The sequence below is a fragment of the Diabrotica undecimpunctata genome, chromosome 3 (genome assembly GCF_040954645.1).
Source record: "Diabrotica undecimpunctata isolate CICGRU chromosome 3, icDiaUnde3, whole genome shotgun sequence".
Taxonomy (NCBI): domain Eukaryota; kingdom Metazoa; phylum Arthropoda; class Insecta; order Coleoptera; family Chrysomelidae; genus Diabrotica; species Diabrotica undecimpunctata.
In genome coordinates, this window is record NC_092805.1 from 91,811,844 (window position 1) to 91,837,048 (window position 25,205).

The window sequence follows — 25,205 nt, forward strand, 5'->3', positions numbered from 1 at the left end:
AGTCGCAAAATCCAATCCTTTTAGGATAATCTTCAACCAATAACTCTTGAACCGTTGTTAAGTGATAGGGTTTAAGCAGCTGATCCTTCAAACGCCTCCAAACCCTTACGTGAGGAACATTTAGTTGAGCAGCTATTACCCTTGTGCTTGTTCCAGGGACTTCTTCAATGATTTCTAAAATGTCTTCATCAGTTGCATCCATTATTGGACGACCACTATTGCCAGCAATTTGCGTTTGGAATGTACCCGTTTCCCGTAAACGACGATCAATGGTCAGAAATAATCGTCTATCGGGTGTATTTCGATTGGGATATTTTACTGCATAACGCCATGCGACTGCTGCACTATTTCCTTGACATTCACCTACGATATTCCCGATAGCTTATTGAAATCATAATTTAATCTGATCCAACTTACCCAAAGTTAAATGCATATCTGCCATTTCCTGAAATGTGAAGGCCATTGTAATATCAAAATTTTTAATATTAATCTCATTCACACAATAAATGATAGCTTCAAATTATTGACTATTATTGATGGAACTGTTTGTAATTATTGAATCCGTAGAAACTAATTGTAATTTTATGGCCAACTAGGAAAAAACTAGTTTTTCGAAAAAGTGATAAGGGGCAAAAAAGTTTTAAAAATAATGTGTTAAACTAATGATGCCACAAAATTCATTTGATTTGAACATACTCAAAAGTTTGGGGGGATTTAGGGCTGCAGACCCCCCCTAAAATTTTTCTGTGCGCTTAGATTTTGTTGTTTCTTTTGTATGAAAAATGCTTTTAGAACAAGAAAGTAACGTGTCAATTTTTATTACAAAATGTCTAGTAGTTTAGGAGATAATGCAAAAAACAATTTTTATTTTGTAACTTCAAAGGGCTGTAATTTTTTTGTGTACACTTTTGTACTAAGGTAAGTTGGATTCAATCAATTTATTTTTGTCCCCGGAATGCTTAATTTAATTTATGACATACCTTTTTGAAACACCCTGTATAGCATATTAATGTATTTATAGCCATGCTTTACAACAACACATACCAACTGGTTGCCTTGGTTTAGTCCTTGGTGTCCTAAAAGACGTCTTGTTGTCCCCCTTTAGCAGATGATACTTTAAAGCTTCTATGATAAAATCTTTACACTGCAGATCTGTTTTTAGCAATGGTTCCTCTTCTACTCTCTGAACTAAGTATTCTTGAGACATAAGCGGTAACCTTACATATTCCATAAGTGATGAAAGATGCTTTCTTCTATTGTCTAAATCGTTTTGTACCCAAGCTACTACACATTCGAAAACTTTTTCTTCAGAAGGTACTGTCAGTCTATCACTACTTATTAGTTTGGATACTTGAAGATGTGAGAGTGTTAAAAATTCTTCACACTCTACAACCTGTAACAAAAAACAATATGAAAATAAAAAAAATCTTCAAATGATATTGTTATACCAAAAAATTAGTAATGCATCATTATTATTAAAACTTTTTATAAAATTTATAGATATTTCTTATTTATAATATGTGAAGGGTACAGGGAAAAAGGAAGAATAACAGAAATTTTAATTTTTTGTTTTAATAGATCATTGGATAGGTTATATTCTGTACTTCACTGTACGTAAATAACACTGGTTAAAAATGAGTTGTGTCGTGAGTGTCGAATGTGTCATGAGATAACACAAATAATATAATAAAATACCTATACAGGATAAAAAGGGGGAATGTCATGGCGTTACCAGTTAAGAAGGGGGAATGTAACCTGGGAATCGCGCAGAAACAAGTAAATACGCTTTTATTATTACTCGTTGTTTTCGTATGTTGCCTTGAGGTGTATATTTGATGTTACTTTCTTCAAGTTACTGACACAAAATCATTTTATTATGCAAAGTGATGAAGAAATAAGTTATATGGATGTAAGTGGTTATGCAAATGTAAAGTTAAGTACGAAAAGAAAATCATTTGGTTGTATAACGGATGTAAGTAAGAAACTTAGATTGCAAAACCATGATCCAGGGCCTGATTATCACTGTAAAAGATTGGAATGTTTTCAAAACGTTTCTGAAGGCTGTAGGAACAGTAGTTTGAGACAATTTAATTTAATGTGTTCTGTTGATGAACATAACTCATTATTATATGGTCTAATTACCGTACAACAAGTTCAAAACCGCCGATCATCACGACAAACGGAAGAGAACGCTAAGAAATATGCTTTATTGTCACTGAAAATTGTACAATTTTATGGACAAAGCTTGCAAAAAGTCAAAACAATAACAATTAAAATTTACTAAAATCACATAAAACATCAATATCACAAAATAAAGGATAATAAAATATAGAATACACTGCAAAATTTAACTAATATGCAAATTGCACAATAAAACCTTACAAACTAGTTTATGAATAAGTTTAAGTTGCTGCATGTGATACCCAATTATATATATATATATATATATATATATATATATATATATATATATATATATATATATATATATATATAGTTACGGATAAGTAACATACTAATTGACCATGTAGAATCTTATGTGTACCTTGGCACCAACGTAAATGCAAAATGGGAACAGGCCACAGAAATTAAGGCGAGAATAGAACGAGCTAGAGCAGCATTTAGCAATATGAAAAAGCTCCTCATAAGCAGGGATTTGTCTCTTCCCCTAAAACTACGTCTAGTTAAATGCTACATTTTTCCGATCTTACTGTATGGTGTGGAGGCCTGGACGCTGACGGAGACGCTCACGAGAAAACTAGAAGCATTCGAAATGTGGGTGTACCGACGCATTCTTCGTATATCCTGGACCGAACATGTCACCAACACAGAGGTAATCCAAAGAATCGGAAAGGAGAAAGAAATCGTGAATACAATTAAACAAAGAAAGCTTGAATATCTAGGCCACATATTGAGACACGATAAGTACCGTCTACTGCAATTGATTGTCCAGGGAAAAATAGACAGTAAGCGAGGGCCAGGCAGGAGAAGACACTCGTGGCTCCAAAATCTGAGGAAGTGGTTCGGGCTCACATCGGTCGAACTATTCAGAAGCGCCGCAAATAAGATCAGAATTGCCATGTTAATAGCCAACGTTCGCAACGGACAGGGCACTTGAAGAAGATATATATATATATATATATATATATATATATATATATATATATATATATATATATATATATATATATATAAATATTGAGACTGAACAAATAGAGTTTTATTTCTTGACCGATTGCTGATACTATAAATCAATATATATATATATATATATATATATATATATATATATATATATATATATATATATATATATATATATATATAAATACTTTAGTTGCTTGTACCTAAACGTACTGTAATTTCTTAGTTAATTGTTAAGAAACTCTTCCACTGAATAATATGGTCTTTCAGATAGATAGCCTTTTGTCAATTTACGGAACTTAAGAAAAGTTGTAGATTAAAGTTGCAAAGTGAGATAGTTGTATAGTTTTTTTTGCCGAATATAATATAGATTTCTTTACTAACTCAGTGGACAGGATCAGTAAATACACATCAAAGGTTGAATTTCTGGTGGAGCAGTCATGACTAAGTCTTGCTGGAAAAACATGTAGGTGTTTACGAATTAAGCAAACAGTTTCTAGAATATATAAAGAGGGAAGAAATTGCGTGTTTTTTAAAGTAGCTTCTGCAATGTGTTATTCTACTGAGGCCAAAAAGATACCGTATTGCTCTTTTTTGTAATTTAAAAATAACATCAGATTGGGCAGTTGTACTAGAACCCCAAAAAGGAAGACCATAACGAAGATGAGACTCGAACAAAGAAAAATATGTTATTTTGGAGGATGTTAAATTGATTTCCTTCGAAACAGATCTTATTGCATAGCAGGCTGAGGCTAGTTTCTTACTTAACAAATCGATATGAAGGGACCATGTAAGGTTGCTGTCTATAAAAATACCAAGAAATTTTACAGAATCGACGAGACTGATCTGGCTGTTATTAAGAAGCAAGGGTTTAAGAGCTCCTTTTTAGGATAATGCTACTGTCTTATCCACGTTAAAAGAGAGTGAATTAGAGTCGGACCAGGTTTTTATTTTAAGTAGATCAGAAGTTATAATTGCATGAAGAATTGCAATATTAGAGTTCCTCCAGGTAATACTGAGATCATCAGCAAAAGAAAAATTTTTCCATCGATTTTTTAGTTAGTGATGTCATTTATAAAGATAAGGAAAAGTAGAGGACCCAGTACTGAACCTTGTGGTACTCCACATACAATGCCTTTGTGACTAGAGTCAGTATCATTTTTGCTCTAACTAGTTGTTTCCTATTCCTCAAGTAAGATGGTAACCAAGTCAAAGAAATACCTCAAATTCCGTAGAAATTCAGTTTTTTTATCAAAATGTCGTGATTTACAAAATCAAAAGCTTTGGTATAGTCACAAAAAACAGTGGCAGTATAAAGATTATTGTTTATTAGATAAAAAGCCAAACTGACTTTGTGATCAAATGTTTTCAATGAGAAAGGACATAAGTCGGGCTTTTAAAAGTCTCTCAATAATTTTCTCCACAACCGATAAAATATTTATGACTCACATAGTGAATGTATATTTTGTGTCATCGAATGTATGTATCATGAATACTCTTTTAAATAGGAAACTTGATTAAAAATCCTGTCTTTCTTTCTCCGAGTCTCTCTTCGATTCTACTACTACCAGGTCTACCAAATCAGGTCTACACAGACCAAAACATGTTGTAGTGTGAATGAAGAAAAACTTTTAGGGGGAAAAGACAGGCATTCATTTCGTCTGATAGATAGATTTAGAGAGGTGCCGTTTTGGCCTATTCCACTGCGACCTTTTCAGATCAATTGTGGTCCTCTAGTCCTAGATAACATTCTCTAGTCTGACCCTTTTTAAAAAGTCGAATAGCTTCGAGACTGTACCTTTCATGTAGCTATTTGCCAGTGGATTTTCTTCTCCTAATGCATTTCGTCTGATTGCAACAAATTACAGAGATTTCTTTCTGGAAGATACAGGTATATTCCAGACTTATTATTGTTATTAATTTTTAACAGATTTAACAATATATCATGCTTTGGTATTAAAGTATTCTGCAATCACTTACCTCTGAGAAATGAAGTTCAATATAAGATTCAGCATGGGAGAGTAACTCTAAACAGCCATGCAAATCCGCAAATGCTCTAATGCCTAAACAATTAGTGGGATGTAACTGAGCTTGTAAAAAATCACAACAGGCATCTCTAACATCTGTTAGTTGCAACAAATTGGCTGCTGGTAATAATACTTGCACATTGTCCTCTGTTACACTAACTTCAGAAGTATAAATGTATTCTATTAATAGCATTAGTGCTTGCTGATCAACTTCTTGTAAAACTATTCTATCTTGTCGGCTTTCTTCAAAACTGAAAATTGAAAAGATCAAGATTAGTTGAAAATAGCACAGAAATACTGATTTGCATTCTACAGAATTGCTGATCGTAAGTAAGCATTAATTTTTAATTTGAAATTAGGTTACATAATTGCAACTGTTTAATGACTGTTACTAAAAGGAACAAAATTAAAAATTTGCTCCAAAAATATCTATTATTTAGTTGAAACTTGGCTCAATGCTGGACATACTGTTAAAAATGTGTGGACTGACACTACTGTAACAAGTAGTCGGCAAGCTTTTGTTGAAGGTCTATCTCAAGGATTCCTAGGACCAACTATATAGTTGACTTCCACTCATTAGCTCAGTCGAGATATTATTAATGTGAATGAAAACTAATAATTAAGTTTTATGATAATGAAAGCAAATTCAGCATTGGAAGATACATCAGATTACAGAGTTAATTAATGGTTGTATGAAAATTAAAAATGGTATGATTTTTTATTCCAAAGAACTATCGATACACAAGAATAAAAGATAAAAGGATTATTAATTAAGCAAATTTGAAATTTCATTCAAATGACCAAATTGTTAGCCTGCTGTGATTGTTTATAAAGTAAGATACTTAAGATTGTTTTCACTGTGCAATAAAAATTACCAAAAATTAAAATCATTAAATATAATATTCCTCAGCTTTTTCATTACCAACAAATGCTTCTGACGAGTTTTAGACACTAGTCTTCCTCTCAAATTTACTGCAACACTTTGTCTTTTATGTTTTCACTTTTTACTCTATCTAGTCTTCAGTTGAGGGCAGTATAATTTTTGGAAAACCATTAAAAAATTAGCAAGGACCATTTTAGTTAAAATTATTTAAAATTAGTATCAGAAAACATAATTTATTAAGCCCCTTAAAATCTACGGACTCTGCATTGGATGATCTAAATAGGCTTATCTCAAAGTCAATGGAAGACAAAGAGATAGCAATGGCCGCGTTTTTAGATATAGAAGGGACATTTAATAATGTTACCACCGGCTCTCTGACAGGAGCTATGAGTAGACAAGGCGCACCTGCGGTAATATGCAGATGGATAAGGGCATCCCTGGAGAATAGGACAGTAATGTCCACTCTGGGTAAAGCAACCATCAAAGATAAAGTAGGTGGAGGCTGCCTACAAGGAGGAGTTCTGTCCCCTCTACTGTGGGCAACTTTGGTAGATGATCTCCTCAGAAATCTGTCCACAGAAGGCTTTTATTGTCTAGGACATGCTGACGATATAGTAATCGTTATCAGGGGCAAGTTTGCTCAGGTAGTGACTGATAGTCAATGCTCAGAAAACACAAATCGTCAACTTCACCAAAAAAAAAAAACAGCACTACAGGGCCTAAAACCACCGGTGCTGTGAAGAACAGAGATTTCATTTGCCAAAAAAACAAAATACCTTAGAGTATATTTTGATCATAGGCTTACATGGAGTACTCACATTCTGAAAACCACACATTCTATGTCCCTGAGCAGATGTAGAAGAATGTGTGGTAATAATTGGGGACTTAACCCCAAAATGACTCTATGGTTATACACAAGGGTTATTAGACCCATAATAACCTATGGCTCGGTGACGTGGTGGACAAAGATGCAGCAAGTGGGAGCAATAAGGCTGCTAGGTAATATACAAAGGCTAGCATGCCTGTGTATTACGGGAGCCATAAAAACAACTCCTACTGTATCACTGGAAGTCATGCTGAATCTACCACAACTTCATATCTTTATACAGGGCGAAGCCAGATCAGTGATGCACAGATTAATCCATAGTCAGCGACATATAAGCCAGATGGATGGTACTGACAACAGGAAGCTAATCGAGAAGCTAAAAGCCGATATTGTGATGGGGAAACCTATCGATGCAACAGCTACAAGATATAGCTTTAACAATAAGTTTACAATTAAGATACCAGGCAGGGAATACTGGAATAAAGGTGTACCCATACATGCTGCTGCTACCTGGTACATAGATGGCTCAAAAACATTCGAGGGTCTGGGAGCTGGCATAGTAGGGACAAATCAAGGGATACATTTCCCGGTAAGTCTATCTAAGGATGTATATAGGTCAATTCTAGGCTAGTATGGGATTGCGTGTGTGCCCTAAATAAACTAGAAGACCCTATCAAGGTTACGGTAGCCTGGGTACCAGAACACGAGGATCATAAGGGCAATGAAAAAGCAGAAGAAATGGCCAAACACGGCTCATGAATGCCATTCATTGGACCGGAACCCTTCTGTGGCGTTGCAAAGTCAGTAACAAGAACAGCTACAAGGAAGTGGGTAGCTCACACATCCCTGGAATGGTGGAGGAATTCACCAGGACAAAGACAGGCGAAACAGTTCATTACAGAGAATTTGCCAAAATTTATGGCAGACCTAATAAGCAAAGATAGGAAAACGGTCAAAGTCATAGTAGGTCTTCTAACAGGGCACTGTAAGCTGAATAGGCACTTGAAGCTGATGGGATTATCAGATGATGATCTGTGCAGATTCTGCCACCTTGAAGAAGAAACAGCAGAGCACATTTTATGTCAGTGTGACAATCTGGCAAATGTGCGGTTCTTTGCATTAGGAGAAGAAAATCCACTAGCAAATAGCTACATGGAAGGTACAGTCTCGAGAATGTTATCTAGAACTAGAGGACAACAATAGATCTGAAAAGGTCGCAGTGGAATAGGCCAAAAGGACACGTCTCTAAATCTAATCTAAGCCCCTTAAAATGGTTATTAAAAAAAGTAGTTTGAGGTACTGAGCAATTTTTTGAATATAGAATAAGCCAGAATAATCCAGAATAAGCATAAGTTGACTGGACTAAGCCAATCAATGACTTTGTGAAGTACCTGCTCAATATTATAAGCAAAGATAATAAACATTATTTGGTGCAAAAATGCCATATGGTTTAGATAGTCTCAAGAATATATATATTTGCTTCTGTAGTCAGGCAATGCTAAAAGCTTTATCAGCCTCTATCTTGGCTTGGAAGCTAACACTAGCATATATCATGCCATTTAAAGTAGTGGCTCAAAACTATCATGTTAATTTAATGTGAGTGCATGAACATAGGCAGGTGGCAGAATATAAGAGACATGGTGGATCAAACAACATGTTCCAGTTGGCATGCTGACAAGAGGCCAGTTAAAGAACAATAGCTGTGACTGACAAAACATATATGGTCTCAGAAGTCCCAGGCTTAGACAATCCTCAATTTTATGGTTATCTAGTATTAAAACCTGAAAAACATTACAGTGGTTGATAGAAGGCAAATCTGTAAAGCATGTGCTCTACTGGTGTTAGGAGGCTATTGCATGGCAAATATTATATCACCTTGGCATCTTTGTTCTAGCACCTCAATCAGTCATGAAATTATAATATCAATGCAATAAGCAAGAAAAATTGATGATAAATGTGTGGAAACTCAGCCTCTACACTTCATAAAAAAATTATAATAATACATGAAAAACATTTTTTACTTCAATAACTGTGCTGAAATAATCTTACTTGCTTTGTTTAATATTGTTTAAATTATAATTTTCTGCATTTTTTTATCAAATCACTACTTTTGTTTTTTCTTTCTTATATTTGCGATTGTTTGAAAGTTAATTTTAGTATTAAGTTTTATTATTTCTTATGATCAAAGCTAATTATGAAAATCTTATCTATCAACCTATTAACTATCTGAAGAGTGGTTCCTTTTAACTGTAACTTTTTCCTGAATAAAAAGTTTCCTCAATTTTGGTATACATAATAGTGAATACAAACAATAAAATTCCATCATTACAGCAGATATAATATGTTGAGTAACATCAATTAAAAAATGTTTGTATCCTAGATGCATGGGGGAAAATGACTAATATCATATTATCAAGAGTGTCTTAATACCTTGTACTAACCAGTGTATTTAGAAGATATAATAACTGAGAATGAATAAGTAAAATATGACTTACCTAGAAAACATTGCATAGAAGTAAGATGAGCAGGCAGCCAGTACCATTTTGTGTGCTGCTATCTCTGCATCACCTGCTACTAAAACTACATCGCATAGCAACTTTTGCTTCCTCATAACATTCATAACATCGAAAGCCTTTTGAGTGTGCAGGTGGTTCCTGTAGGGTGGCCTTTCCTTTGTATGAGGATGAATTTGGGAGATATGTTTTTGGGAACTTTCATCCAAGGAATTTTGACTAGCAGATCGTAGAAGTAAACAACTTCCTTGTCGTTCCATAAGATTTACATTTGGCTCCATTTTAGGAGTTTAATATACACATATACACAACAACAAAACAAATAGTTCGTGTTTTACACAACAGTAACAGTCGTTTAGCCAAGGTCAAAAAGTCAATGATAGTAGACAGCTGTCAGTCAGCTGATTACTAAAACTGTTTAGTAAAGGTGGAAGACTAAAATTATTTGGAACGTTTCTCTCACTGTTAAATATAAGAATGATAAATGTTACAAAATATGATATACTGGTTTTAGTTTAATTCGTGTACAAATAATTCTAAAATTACCCTTAAATGAATTATTTTTTATCTTTATTGGGAAATAACCACAATTTCAGTTGAAAATACTTTTACAAAACGTCAAAACAAACGTATTTTACTGTTCTATACTGGCTTTGTATTACTTTTCTCTATTTTAAAATGCTGAGGCGAGCGTCACGAGACGGCGGCGGCGTCACGGAAATAGCTCCAGGAAATAGCGGTCTTCACATCGATTCACTATTCTCCATCAATTCGTTTCGAGTCATCATATATTTATTCTAAGCAGGTTTACCTTAAATACTGCATGAAAATAACTAACAAACTAGAGACAATAAATGAAAATTCAACTTAAAATGTTTTACGTTACTAATAACTTTTTTTGTCACACTTTATAACAATAATCGAACTGATAATAGTAAAAATCCGACATGTTATTTTATGAAATCATTATAAAACGAGAAGTGTCTATAAGAATAAAAATTTAAACACCATGATTCAATATTGTTATTAATTGAACGACGACACTTATGATGACTTTTAAATTTTGACCGAAAAAAGTTATTAGTAAAACATTTTAAGTTGAACTTTTATATTTATACTTTGAAATAGATTTCTAAAGCAGCACGTATTAAATATAGCTTTGTACGAAATAACGGTCGCAGCAAACAGTTGGAAGAGTCCATGTACAAGACAATAGGAGTCCTTTATACAACATGTAATTTTTTTTTGAATTTTATTAAAATCTATAAAAATATTATATGAATAACAAAATTACTTTATTTAATTTTAAAAATATTATTTAAATTTTAAAAATACAGAAAACATGAAGCTTCGCGCTAGTTTACAGCACCGCCTACTGTACTTACCACCTTTTTTCAACTGAAGTTGTGAACAATTTCCATTAAAGGCAATGGATAACATTACAATACCACAAGAAAATTGCTTCAGAACAATCTTGAATTAGTTGTTTATATTTTGAAATTTCAAATAATAAATTGAAAAAAATCAAAGGCAGATTTACGGTTTATTAAAAAAATAAAAACATTTCCCGTCATTCATATATGTATAATATTCCTAATACGGACTTTAATTACTGGGTTCACTTCGTTACTTTCATTCAAATCAAATTTTCGTTACTTTTTCCATTATTGTTATTGTAGAAAACATTTCATTTTATACGGTGCACTTCTATCAGTGAAAATCAGTTTTCTATTGATGTTATAGTTTTTCCTCATCGAGCAGTGTTTTAAACAAAAAAATTATAGATGAGTATCTATGTTTTATATAAATATTCTTTACCTTTTGTGACAATGGAAAGGACATGCTCTTCTTGTCCAAGGGGACCAAACAATATTACAGATGGTGCATCGGAAACGTTAGTTTGATCAATCAGTTTACGTCCTTGATACAATTGGATTAACCCGGAATCCAAACCAACACCAAATAAGTTGACACGGATATGTTCAATCTGAACCAAACATAGACAGGTAATGATTTGAGGTACCTTCAATGTCCATAGCCTTTGTCCCTACAATACATCAAAGATAACAATTTCAAGAAATAATTGTTTAAATATGCTTACTCTTTTCGTAAAACAATTAAGCATTTTGTCGGTAGTAGCCACAACGATAAAGTTGTCTTCTGGCGTTATAATAAAATCGACTATATTGGTATTCATTTGAATGATATTTTTGCCTTCCAACCAATTCCTTCTCAATACACATAAATGGCCTTCTCTGCAGGCTACAATTATTCTGAAATCTACTGCTAATGTTCCTGTTGTTTTAATAGAAACTGGAGTTACCTTTAACCTATCTGCATTAGCCTAAATATAGTTAAATTAATTAGTTTTAAAACGTTACGGCTAATTTACTAATTTCAAATAACAGTTGGGGGATTGGAGAAATATATTTTAAAACAACATATATCCTCGACCATTATTTAAATTTTTTCAAGAGATTGAAGAAAATTAAAGTGGTTATTTTCATTGTAAACAAAAGACAGATAATAAATTACCTGATGCAGTATTACAAAAGTTTGAGGATCTAAAATGTAAACATTTCCAGCTTCATTGGCTAAAACTGGACAAGAAACTTCATACTTATCATTTGAATTCCTCTTCAAACTACTCATACAAGTAATAGGATAGTTTATCACTATATCACTTAGCTTTGATTTTTTAATAATATCGGGAATTCTAGATTTGCTTGTCGTTAAAATTTCCTGAGACCTAAAAATAAAAGCAAATAGTGCAGTTTCGATAAATTATTAATTCAACCAAGACTGCAAAGAGCGTCGGTATTTGCTAAAGTATTATTTATATTTATGTACAACAGTGATCTATAATTCACTGCATATTTGGCAGCCTAGTTGACTATTTCTTGAAGCTATGGTATAAAAGAAAGGGGTTAAATTGCCTCTTAGTTTCACCCAACATACTTTTTTATTTCGGTTGAGTCGACCTGAATCTTTAGATATTTTCAATAAACATTTAGACATTTTCCCCGAAGGTATTGAAACCGGGTATCTTACGGGTTAACCAAATACTCTATTGTTGCAGTTATTTACGCAATGTAAACTAGATATATTGGATATTGGGATAAATATTGGTAAGAAGCTTTGGTATATATCTTTTATTAAGATAAGGCTGCTAAGTTCGGCCGCGTCCAGAGATTGCAGCACTACCAGCATGATTTTTTCCCTGCTGTTGGTACATTATGTAGTTAGTAGATGCCATGTAAAATTAGCAAGTAGAGCTGGCACTTGGATGTAAGCAGTTGTTTGAAGGAATTCGGGTGCTATTGTTCAAAATGGAAAAAGTTCTCGTGCAGTGATACGATTTTTAGTAAAGAAAGGTTTAACAGCGAGCAAAGTTTATTTTCAGCTTTTATATTTGTATATCAATTCTTTAGCTTCAATTTCCACCGTAAAATTTAAACGTGGCCAACGAGATGATCCTCGTGAAGTAAGTCCAAAAAATTGCAACCACAAAAGAAATCATCAGCGCAGTGCATGATATGAATTTGTAAGTTTTGAGTATACCGGAACATAAAATTGTTAATGCTAAGTATATCAAAATAAAGTGTTGGTTCCCGATTGAACATTGAAAGCTTTACGCAAGATGGTTGCAATGTATTCCTTGCGTACAATTGATGTAACCTGGATTTATTACTACGCATATGAAACCAGCCAGCAAATAAACAGCAAATATAAGTTTATTTATCAGTTTATCTATCTATCTTAAAAAAAAGGAAACGATAACTGGAGAATACTATTTTCAAATTGTAATGAAACTGAAATTAAGTATTTGTGAAAGAAGAATAAAATTCTTTTCTGTCAGATCAACTTAACCAAATAAGTGTCTTGATAATACGGAAATTAAGCATTATAAAGTGCTGAAAAATCCAACCTATTTCTTAGATTCAGCTTACTCGTACTTCCATCTATTCTCAAAACCGAAAACCTTTGTTGCCAATCAACGCTTTTCTTTTAATCAATCACCCATGGATGAATAATTTGCAGCACGTTCAGAGAAACATTACAGTGATATGATAACGATATTGGAATATAGCTGGATAAAATGTATTGATATACGTATAAATTGTCTTTTTCATTATTAGGAACAAATTTTCACATCGCCCTCTATTGTTTTGTTATTTAAGCTTTTTCTGTCATTTGATTACTTGTTTAAGTTCTTTATTAACTTTCTAATGCCAAAAAAGGTATTTTAGGTACAAAGTATTTTATAGAGCTTTTATACTCTGTCCTCTTGAGAATGATAGCACGAATCCTCTATTGTATATCATTATACCTACTTCATAGAGAAAGTCCTTGATTTAAAGTCAGTGAGTTTTGATACTTATGTGCAAAAGAATGGAAAGCTGAAGGAAATGTCGAGCCAAAAAACCCATCGGAAAGACAGTAATGGAAACAGATGACGTCGTTAAAACTGCCATATGTCGTAAAGTTTATTCTTTTTATTTACATAAAAAAATACCTAACATCGATAAGATTTGGAATAGTATTACAGAAGATGACGCATTACCGGTTTTTGGGAGAACAAAATTGTGAAAGTGTCTTAAGGAAATAGTTTTTCGTGGGAAAAATATAACAAAAGAGCTTTACTTTTTGACAAAGATTATACTGATTTTTGGAGAAGGGAACATCTAAAAACCGTTTACAAGGTCCCGAACAGAAGGAAAACAATTTATTATTTGGATGAAACCTGATTAAACGAAAGGTACATTATTTCAAAATGTTGAGTTGATAAAAATATTACCAATTCGCGACAGGCTTTTATGGAAGATTATTTCTCTGGTTTGAACTCATCTGTTGGAAATGGTTGCAGACTAATAGTTACTAGTATTGGATCTGAAACTAGCTTTATAAATGGTCATATTAGAATTTACTTCAAGAACCACCAAAGATTACCATAAGGAAATGACTGCACACGTATTTGAAGAATATTTCTTTCAGATGGTTAGTAACATACCACAACATTCTTTCATAGTAATGGATAATGCCAGTTACCGTTCTCATTTAATTGAACAACTACCAACTTTGGCATGGAAAAAGCATAAGATACTTAATCGGTTAAAAGAAAACGAGATCACATTTGATAATACGATGGTTAAAAAGGAATTCATGAATATTGTTCAACAACATAAACAAAAATATAAAAAATATGTAATCAATGAAAAAGCTAAATATTGCGAAATAACTACTTCGTTTACCACCGTATTATTGTCAACTTAACCCTATACCGCTAATATGGGCACAAGTAAAGGGTGCCGTAGCTAGAAAAAACAGTACATTCAAATTAGGTGTGAAAAGACTTTTACAGGAAGCTTTATCGAAAGAAAATTGGAAAGATATACACATCATGCAATAAAAGAGGACGAAGAGTTATGGAACTTAAATTTCTTAGTTGACGAATGCTTATTAAAACCAATTATCATTAAAGCAAACAACATAACTTCAGATTCAGATGATGATGATAAACACGATATGATATAATAACTGAACTGTGATATTTGTTTATTCATACTTAATTAAGGTAACAGTGATTATAAAAAAAGGGCTATCTGGGTTCCTTATACTTGTAGAACCTTTTCTTTAAGTTGTGTGTTTTTAACCAGTTTTGCAAATATTTTTTAGCCATTTAATTTAAACTAAACGCTACGGAGATATTGTAAACGTTTATAAGCTAAAATATGCCATTTATTATTATAATTATTTAATTAATTATATAAATTTAATTTTTTTTAAACTTTTTTTTCACAGGTTACTAGTATACGAATTAACAATGAAAATAAGGCCCGGATTAAAATCTATTCAGTCAAATTATCTGGACCAGTCTTAGAAATTACCTAATTTTTCAAAAAATCTTTCAAAAAAACAAATTAAATTTGGCAAAAACTATTCAACAGATCTATTCTATATTTTGCACACTATTCAAACACAATAAGATCGTCAAGTTCAGTTATATTTAAATTAATTTTAATAAATAATAAAAAAGTTATTCACAGTATTTAAAAACAGAAATTTTGTTGTCTATTTAACATTAATTTTTTTGTTTATTAACCGATTTTAATTTAGCCTATCTCATTTTGTGTATCTTTTTTTTTTGAAAAGTTGGCTGTTGATGTCAAATCTCTAAATAGAAAAGTTTAAAGTTATGAGCAAAATAATGAGTTTAACGTTTTAATTGTTTATTTAAAAATATTTCCACTAAAAAATTGATGAATCACTAGACGAGTGTTTTTTTCTTATACTACATATTTCAACTGTCAAACTCGTCTATACATTTGTGACGAAAAAAAATCTTATTTTTTACTAACTTGATTGGTCTAATAGTATAATAAATTTAGTTTATGATAAAAATTCATTTTCCAAACATTTATACCCAATTCCTTGGCACTGAATCGGCAAATCCTTCGTTTTCGTTTTGTATTAATCCTCGAACCTATTGTATCAGCTATCTGATTCTCATAATATCCAATTATTATTCTAATTCTAAATATTCTGATTTATAATGAGGTGCTGTGCTATCAAGTTCAAGAGGAAATAATATAAGTACATTATATTTTATGGTAAGATAATTTTAGGTTTCTTTTTTTTTTGTTTTTCTTTTAACTCCTTTCTGCTGATTTTTTTTTAATTTCTGATTTGCACATTAACAGTTTTCAAGCAATAAATTTCACAATTATCATTTCTTTATTATTTAAATGAGCGTAATTTCTTTCTTTTAAACCCCTGTTTAGTTCTTCTTTATGTATTAAACAACAATAAATTTACAATATATTCAGTATAATCAAGTCATTTTTGTGATTGCCTACTAGATATCTTGAACTTTTTAAATGGATAGTTAACAAATCCCATTGTTTTGGACATATTTTTACGTTGAAATTTTCAATTTTTACCATGCATTTTTGTATATAACTAAGAGTTTTAATACTTGCTTTAAAATTAAAAAAAAAATAATATACTTACTTATTTGATAGAGAGTTAAACGGAACATTAGATAAATCTTTTAATAAATCTTCTATCGGCTTTTCTGACGAGTCTGCTTTTGCTTCAAACAGTTTTTTCCAAGCATCGGTTTCTTGTGGCACTCCTGGATAACTAGGTAATTGAAATTTAAAGAATGGTTTATTGTTTTTATGAATAAACAAACTGCAACCACAAGCAACTGCAACAGCTAAAGCAAAGTTTAATAATATCTCTAGAATGATCAACTTACAACAATAAAATTACAAATTTTTTTGACCAAATAATAAAAATAATATAAGAGGAATTGTAGGATATATTCAAGGACCCGAAAGTTTTTTGTCCATGTTGCTTTATTTGGCCTTATCGCTACAGTCAACATGCTACAAATAATTACACCAACAACATATTGGATGATTAGAATGAGTAAAAAAGCCATGTCTATCTCATACCTCCTCAGGAGGAGAGGTCTTGTCCCAACCCAAGCTTTCTACCAAGTACCAATACATCTTTCGAATATCCCACCTCAAAAACTAAACCTTACGCGAAAGAAAAATCACTGAAGAAGGCAAGGGGACTCCAATTAAATTTCCTGAGTAAAATTAACATGGAGCAAAGCAAGGAATAAATTATTACTTAATCACGCTATTTGAAAACCAAATGCCATGATTAGTAGGTGTGGTGTGAGCGACTATGGACTAGTAGAGAATAACGAACGAGGCGTTAGATTATACCAATTTGACCAAGAACACGACATGATAATCACAAATGCCTGGTGTAAACAAGGAGTGGATACACGAATTAAGGAGAAGATTGTATACATGGAAAGCATGGATACAATTGAGCAAAATAATAAATGAAAATAATTTTGTAGAAATCTGGAATACGTTTAAAGATAATATTTAAAAATATTGCTAAACATACTAAAACGTCAAATACAAAAAACAACAATGAATGAAGACAACCGAAAAATGATAGGGAATAATATAGAAGAAAATAGAAATTAATAAACCAAACAAAAAAGGAAAAATGATGGAGAAGTGTATGATCCTAAAGGGAGTTACACAAGGTTGCATACTGTGTTCACTGTTGTTTAATCTGTATTCTGATAGCATCTTTAAACAAGCTCTACATAACTTGGAATATAGTGTAAAAATTAATGGAAATCTCATAAATACATAATAAATGAGATTCTACTTCTTCACGTGCCATATCAGAGCTATCCAACGTTGGAGATCACCAATGCGAAGGCTTCTCGATCTGCTACTAGATGAAATAACTGTCCTGCTTTTGATATCTCAGTTCATTCACGAATGTTTTTAAATAAAGAAACCTGTTTTCTTTCTACACCCCCCGGTCTTAAACTTTACCTTTAAGGATCAGTTCTAATATCATATATCGATTTGGAATAAATGAGATACGCAGATGAAATAGTTATATTGGGTAATGATTTAAATGAACTGCAAGGCCGCTTAAATGCTACTGATAATGTGACGAGAGATAGGATTAAAGATGAACTGTTTTAAAAGAAAATTTATGGTAAAAATAATAGAAATCCGGAGATTTCTTACGTTTGAAATTAATTCAGGAAATTGCCCAAATCTGTGCTTTCTACAATTTTCAAAGCAAACAGACAGACGACAAAAGAACTGATATGAGGAAGCCACAATTTGCATGTCACAATACGTCACGCAAAAACCCTTTGCGAACCGATTTCTAGTAGTTAATTGTTAAGTATGCGAAAATAATAAATAAAATAACTTTGGGAGAAACGGCTTTTAAACAAGATTAAATTATTTCGTAGGAATATTGGTCAAATGACAGAATATATACAAGGAACAACAAGTAGAAAAGTCATTAAAAAAGTTGATCAAATAATGCTAAGCACTGCAAGACACTCACAATATGATCCAGAAAACAACATAGCCCAACAGTGCCTGGATACATTAAAACAAAAACTCTCCGTTTATTCAGGACGACTAAGGAGGTACAAAGTTAGTAACAGCCGGAAATGTGACAATGCGCTTTTTGAGCATGCCGAGAAGGCGTTCTATCGGAAACTCAATTCCACTGTCGAAAGTGCCAATAAAGCATACCCAAGCCAAGAAGAAATTCAGGAGTTTTGGGGAAATCATCTTTCCACACCAGCTGCTCTTAACACCAATGCTGGATGGATAGAAGATACGGCGCACAGCTGTCAACACTACCGTACAACTGTCTATGAACCTTTCACCACAGAAGAAGTCTCAAATATCATCAAAGAGCTTCATAACTGGAAATCTCCTGGACCAGACGGAGTTCAAAACTTCTGGCTTAAGAAGTTCTGGAGTGCTCATGAGTGCTTGTCAACACTAATTAATCGTGTTATTTCTAATCCGCACTAAATACCATCATTCCTAACTCAGGGAACAACTTATTTAATACCGAAGGATCAAAATAATACCCAAGATCCAACCAAGTACCGGCCAATTACGTGTCTTCCAACTCTGTACACATTGGTCACATCCTGTGTAGCCCAGCGTATCTACCAACACTGCGCACTAAACAATATCATAGAACCTCAACAGAAAGGATGCGCTAAGGGTTCCATGGGTTGCAAAGAACAACTTATTATCGACTCAGTCATTTCTAACCAGGCATACACCAAAAAAAGGAACCTCTTCACTGCCTTTATTGGCTATAAGAAAGCCTTTGACTCAGTGCCGCATGAATGGCTGGTAGATATATTAAGAATATATAAAGTCGATGATAATATAGTGGCCTTTTTAAGACATGTAATGACAGATTGGAAAACTAAAATTCACCTCCAAATACCTAGTGAAAGCAATATCGAAACGGAAAATATCCCAATTAACCGCGGCCTATTTCAAGGAGACTCGCTGAGTCCATTGTGGTTCTGTCTAGCGATGAACCCATTATCCCAGCTATTGAATTCCACTGACTCAGGTTTTAGCATTAAAAACAACAATACTGTAGTGGCGAAGATTAATCATCTGTTGTATATGGATGATTTGAAACTAATGGCTTCCACTCGAAATCACTTAGATCAAATGCTAAAAACTCTAGAAACGTTTTCAAATAATATCAGTATGCACTTTGGGTTAGACAAATGTCGTGTACTAAATATAGTCAAGGGAAAGGTTCAGCCCGGAGGACTCGATATGCAAAATGGCCAAAACATCGAGGCTATGGGCGAAAATGACATGTATAAATATCTACGAGTAAAGCAAGCGCGGAAAATTGACCATAAACAAATGAAAATCGAATTAACATCAGAGTTCATACGAAGAGTAAAACAGCTACTCCGCTCACATCTTAATAGTAAAAATTTGTTTAAGGCATTAAACACCTACGCATTTTCCGCGCTTAGCTACTCATTTGGGATTATTAAGTGGACCAAAACGGATATAGAAACCCTTCAGCGAAAAGTACGAACACACCTCACAAAGGCACAAAAACATCATCCTCGAAGTGCAGTAGAAAGAACGACATTACCGCGGTATTTAGGAGGACGAGGACTTATTGATATAAGCGAGCAATTAGAAAAACAGATTACTAATTTACGAACTTATTTTTAGGTGCAGGCGGAGACATCTACTCTTCATCGCGCGATTTGTGCAGTAGATGATACAACACCGATCAAACTGAGGGAACAAGAAATGCGCATAAACCATCTTACTAAGAACGAAAAAATGCGCATCTGGATGGGTAAACCTCTGCACTGGCGACATCCGAATGAAGTCAGTCAAGACTATGTCGACAATATAGCGTCGAACTATTGGCTGACATCAGGAAAGATGTTCCCTGAAACAGAAGGTTCATTACTCGCCATTCAGGATCAGGTTATACCAACCAAAAATTACCTAAAATATATCGTCAAAGACCCTCAGGTCCAAAACGATAAATGCCGATATGGATGTCAAGCCCAAGAAACTATCCATCATCTTACCGGGGGCTGCCAGGCATTTGCTGCAACTGAATATAAGGAACGGCATGACTCAGTAGGCAAGATCCTCCATCAAGAGATAGCTTTTAAACTGGGACTTCTACAAACAAACCATCTCCCATATTATCAATACGTTCCTGAGAGTATGCTTGAGAATGACAACTACAAGCTATACTGGGATCGCACTGTGCTCACAGACCAAACTGTAGCACATAATAGACCAGATCTCGTGCTAGTTAATAAACTAACAAGACAAACAACACTAATCGATGTGGCGATACCTAACAACAATAATCTGCTGTGTTAAGTATAGTTAAGTTAAGTATAAAAAATCGCCAAGTACAGAGATCTGGAAATACAAATAAGGAGACAATGGAGAATGGAAAGTACTCAGACGATACCTATTATTTTTTCTACCACTGGAGTCATCCCAAAGAACCTCCTAAAAAACATAAAAAAGCTGGGTCTAAATGAACATCTATATAAGATTATGCAGAAAGCTGTGCTACTTTCGACGTCCAGATGCGTGCGAAAATTTTTGGGAGATACACCGACGTACCAAGTCACCTAGGACTCGATAACATGGAAAGAGTCCCAACAGAGCTCAATCCTTTTGATACCGTAGGTATCTGGGATGAGCGAATGTTCCCCTTATAGGGAGTGTGAGCCGTATGGCTAAATCTGGATAATAAAATAATAAAAAAAACCTTATATTTTGTTTATCTTTTTTTTTTAAGTCTTTTCAGAGCAAATTCAACTTCAGAAAAGATATATCAGATTCGGATTCAAACAGTGTGTTGTCAATATCTATGAGAGGAGTCAATAGGCCATTCCTAAAGGAGAGTGGACAGAACTATAAACCTTACATGTACGTTCACATTGGGTGTTGGTATTGGGACTGCGTACGGAATGTTAAGATGTGGCACAATATATATTGTATTTCGAATCATAAGTAACATTAAAAAAAAATAAGACAGGTTAAATTTAATTTCGACAATGCCTCAAAATTTTAAATTTCTGTAAAGAATAGAAATGATAAGACGATAAAAGAAGAGAATATTAGGTGTAATATAGTTTTAAATAGTACTGAGACTTATAAATATATTAAAATATTCGTGAAAGGGACATACTTTTCCATCTCTGAATGACCTCTCCATTAGAGTTCTCTATCTTCATTTATTCATTGTAGAACTTCTTCATCTAACATTTTTGATGTCTACGTATTTTCCAACGTTGGAACATATATCTAAGGCTTCTAATTTATATAAGCTCGTCCTCAAATTTCGAAAGGCCATGTCTCGGTTATATAAAGTAATATTAACCATACATAATATCTCAAACGTTTTGATCTTAGCTTCAGATTGAGATCTAAATTAGAAACATGCTCCTTCGATCTAATAAAACTATCCTTGGCTTGACAAAACTCTGGCATTTATTTCTTGTTTACGATCAAGCTCAACGGCTCAAGTACTTGCAATAAAACCCTGTTCTAGAATTTGTCGTCGCTTATCGTTAGAAGTAACAGAATATTTTATTTATTCTTTAGTAACATTATTTTGCCTTTTTTGTTTATCTTCATCCCGAACTCTTAATAGATTCATTTAACTGATTTAAAAGATATTTGTAATTCAAAGTCTGAGTCTGCGATAAATGTTATGCTATCTGCGCATCTTTTTTGATATTTCTTGATTGACATTAACTTTTATTCCAGTGACTTTTTAGTATTGTTTTAAATAGTATTTCCAAATACAGGTTAAATAGCATAGCATACAGCATTGTTTTGCTCATCTTCTCATAGTAATGCTGATAGAGACTTAGTTGTTAATTTTAATTTTAGCGTTTTGCTACCAGTAAAATGGTGTATTATTCTTAAATCTTTATTGTGTGCTCAAATACTATCGATCGCTGTCAGAAATATCTTATGACGCTTTTAACGCTATTTTGAAATCTACAAAGTACACTAACATATATATTGTTTTCTTTCTTAAGAAGAGGGCGTCCTTGGTTCTTATACTGTTTTGAAATTTAAAATAATTATGTATTTCCAATTTTTTCTTCACATTTTTTATATAGCCTGTTGTGAAGTATTTTTAATAATATTTTAAGAGCCTGCCTTATTTTTTAATGATGATTTTAAGACCTAGTAGTCTATATCTTTATTCATTAGATTAGGTAGATAAATTCAGTATTTCACTTATATGTAAGCATATACTTGGGTATATGTATACGTTTTTGAGCGTCTTACCTGAATACTTCCTAAAATTTGCTAGGCACGTGATGAAAATAATCTGTAGATATGTAGAAAAACAAAAGGAAATGAAAAAAACAATATTATTAGAAAACTTACAGTAAAGTAAAAAACTAAAAAAAAACTTAAATAAAAAATTCAACTTGTCCCAACAGATAAAAATTTCATAATGTTTTCGGCCGTATTAGACCATGATGACTGAAAAGATCGTTAGCAAATAAAGCCGCTAAATAAGGAGTAATAATAGTCTAACCTAAAAAAAAAAACGACTAATAATCGTTGAATTAGATATTAAATGTATTTTATATTAAAATTAATATTCATTTTCATTTATGATTTTAATTTTAATACATTTAATATGTAATCCACCTTACATGTATTACACCTTATTTAGTGGCTAGTTTTAATTGCTAACGATGTTTTTACTGACGTTGGTTTGATAAGACCGAAGACGTTCTGAAATTTTAATCCATTTGGATAATCTTAATTTTTTATAAACATTTTAAATGTATACCATTTTACACTATAATAGTAAGATACGTAAGAGTAATAAATATTTTTACTTCGCTTACTTTACTTTAGTGACTTAATTACTTAAGTGACTAAAATTTGTCGTACCTGGTATTCTAGGCTCCAACTCATCCGTATAAAATGAAATTACGCAGCTCGGAACATCTGGTAACGGAATATCAATTGAAGAAGTGCCTTTATACACTCGCATTCGACTCCTGTTCTTATCCAGTTTAATATCCGTTATTACCAAATTGTAGTTCCCATCTCCATTAACATCTGCCAAAACAGCGTTTCCGGGAAGGGTTGTCAAATTCGAATTTTGTTCGTAAAATGCTTCCAGCCACCGAGAGATTTTTAGTTCACTAATAAATAAATAAAAGACTTAAGGAAATTTTATTGAAATACATTTTAAGATAATGTTTCTAAACAAATATGTAGTGTCATCTAGTGTAAAGATAATAATTTATCAACAAGGAGATAGCTTCTATATAAAGAGGGCAGCACTAATTAATAAATAATCTTTAGAAGTAAAACGACCAAAATTAGCAAAGTTGTTGTTTCTGTTTATTAAGTTATCTTCCTCTTCCTAATACCCTAATTATTTATAGATTATGTATCTGTTATGTACTTTGTACTTCAAAGTAATTTTGTCTTGTCACAGCAATTTATGAATAATAAATTTACATCTCGGCACATAATCCACACTAAATGCAGCTTAAGAACAAATTTGATAAAAAAGGTAACTTACCTTCGACTCATTGTTTTTGTAGCTTCGTAAAAATCTCTTTTAAACGAATTATATCTAAATTGTTGTAATTTAAAATGTTGCCTAGTTACCAACCGCTTAAAAATCGATATTTAAACACTTGTTTTGAAGAAACAAATGGTTGGGGAGAAGATAGTGACATTGGCAGTGATTGACTTTTTTATTACCTACTTAAAACAGAGAAACTTTTCTAGAAAAAGCTAAGTCCCCGTGGCCGATAAGTCATTTGTTGAGTCATTTATACTGAAAGTTAGAAAACGTGCTCGATAAGCACATTGAGGAAAGTGTATTGGTTGAAAGTCCAATAAATCAGGAACAGTATGCATATAGAGCAGGATTCACTTTGGAAACGCTGCAGAAACGAGGACCTGAAACAGACAATCATATCTTATATGCATGCGTGGCATTAGGTCGCAGGCGGCAACAATTTTTCGAAAATTATCGAGCGACTGTAAAAACATATGGTACCCAGAATCTAGACCCGTTCAAGCTGGTACATGGTTCCAGAATTCTGAAGTAATGAGTAAACGAAAGATGTACAATAAGCTAACTGGCTACGGCACGATGCGTTTACAATAGACGGCTTCAAAATATAAGATGAACGAATTAACTAATATGTAAAAATATGAAATGATTGTATTCAATTCGGCCCGTAAATTCTGCTATAACATCAATTTCCTTCTAAAAAAAATGAATCTTGCAGTTTACGGTCTCATTGCCATTTTCAAGCAAGTTCAAATTAGCAAAGGCGAAAAAACTTTTTTGTGCTCCATGGGGGTTTCCTCGTCGTAGCTTTGGAAAACTGAGTTTTCTTTTTTCTTGAACTCTTTAAAGCTGCGTCCGCGTTGTATCTCTTGCCAGTCTTGCACATTTGAATGATATATCTGTGAAAAGGTCGATTTTTATGCAGTACTCCGTAAAATATTATTCTTGTACAATTTTCCTTTCCGAGCAAGTTCAAATGAGCAAAGGCAAAAAACTTATTTTGTGCTTCGTCGGGGGTTTCCCCGTCGTAACTTTGGATGATTTTTAATAGTTCTTCGGTTGATAATGCTTTTGAACTGAGTTTTTTTTTTCTTAAACACTTTGAAGCTGCGTCCGCTTTGTATCTCTGGTCAATCTTGCACATGTGAAAGGTATATCTGTGAGAACGACCGCTTTTTATGCCGTACTCAGTAAAATATAATTCTTGTACAATTTTTGCTGTAGTATTCCACATTGACTTTACAAATGACTATTTATAGTCTTCGCCATTGCCTTTTTTCATGTTAAAGGCATAATCTTCATGAATTTTTGCTAGTTCCGTTATGGTAGTACATCTTTCAAGTGTA

General features: G+C 32.9%; 2 protein-coding genes across 2 annotated transcripts in view; both read right to left on the reverse strand.

Annotated features, from left to right (window-relative positions):
- Nucleotides 1-10,103, reverse strand: part of kel (kelch protein) — a 32,630-nt gene extending 22,527 nt beyond the window's left edge. Inside the window, exons 1-3 of the mRNA XM_072526290.1 lie at nucleotides 9,376-10,103; nucleotides 5,125-5,422; nucleotides 1,045-1,393 (exon numbers count right to left, since the gene is read on the reverse strand). Of these exons, the coding sequence (XP_072382391.1) occupies nucleotides 1,045-1,393; nucleotides 5,125-5,422; nucleotides 9,376-9,674 (946 nt within the window). The 5' untranslated portion in view covers nucleotides 9,675-10,103. The remainder of the gene's footprint in view (nucleotides 1-1,044; nucleotides 1,394-5,124; nucleotides 5,423-9,375) is intronic.
- Nucleotides 1-23,933, reverse strand: part of BBS1 (Bardet-Biedl syndrome 1) — a 72,098-nt gene extending 48,165 nt beyond the window's left edge. The window contains exons 1-6 of the mRNA XM_072526291.1: nucleotides 23,857-23,933; nucleotides 23,214-23,470; nucleotides 16,405-16,612; nucleotides 11,929-12,142; nucleotides 11,495-11,737; nucleotides 11,212-11,440 (exon numbers count right to left, since the gene is read on the reverse strand). Of these exons, the coding sequence (XP_072382392.1) occupies nucleotides 11,212-11,440; nucleotides 11,495-11,737; nucleotides 11,929-12,142; nucleotides 16,405-16,612; nucleotides 23,214-23,470; nucleotides 23,857-23,867 (1,162 nt within the window). The 5' untranslated portion in view covers nucleotides 23,868-23,933. The remainder of the gene's footprint in view (nucleotides 1-11,211; nucleotides 11,441-11,494; nucleotides 11,738-11,928; nucleotides 12,143-16,404; nucleotides 16,613-23,213; nucleotides 23,471-23,856) is intronic.
- Between the last annotated feature and the right edge of the window lie 1,272 nt (nucleotides 23,934-25,205).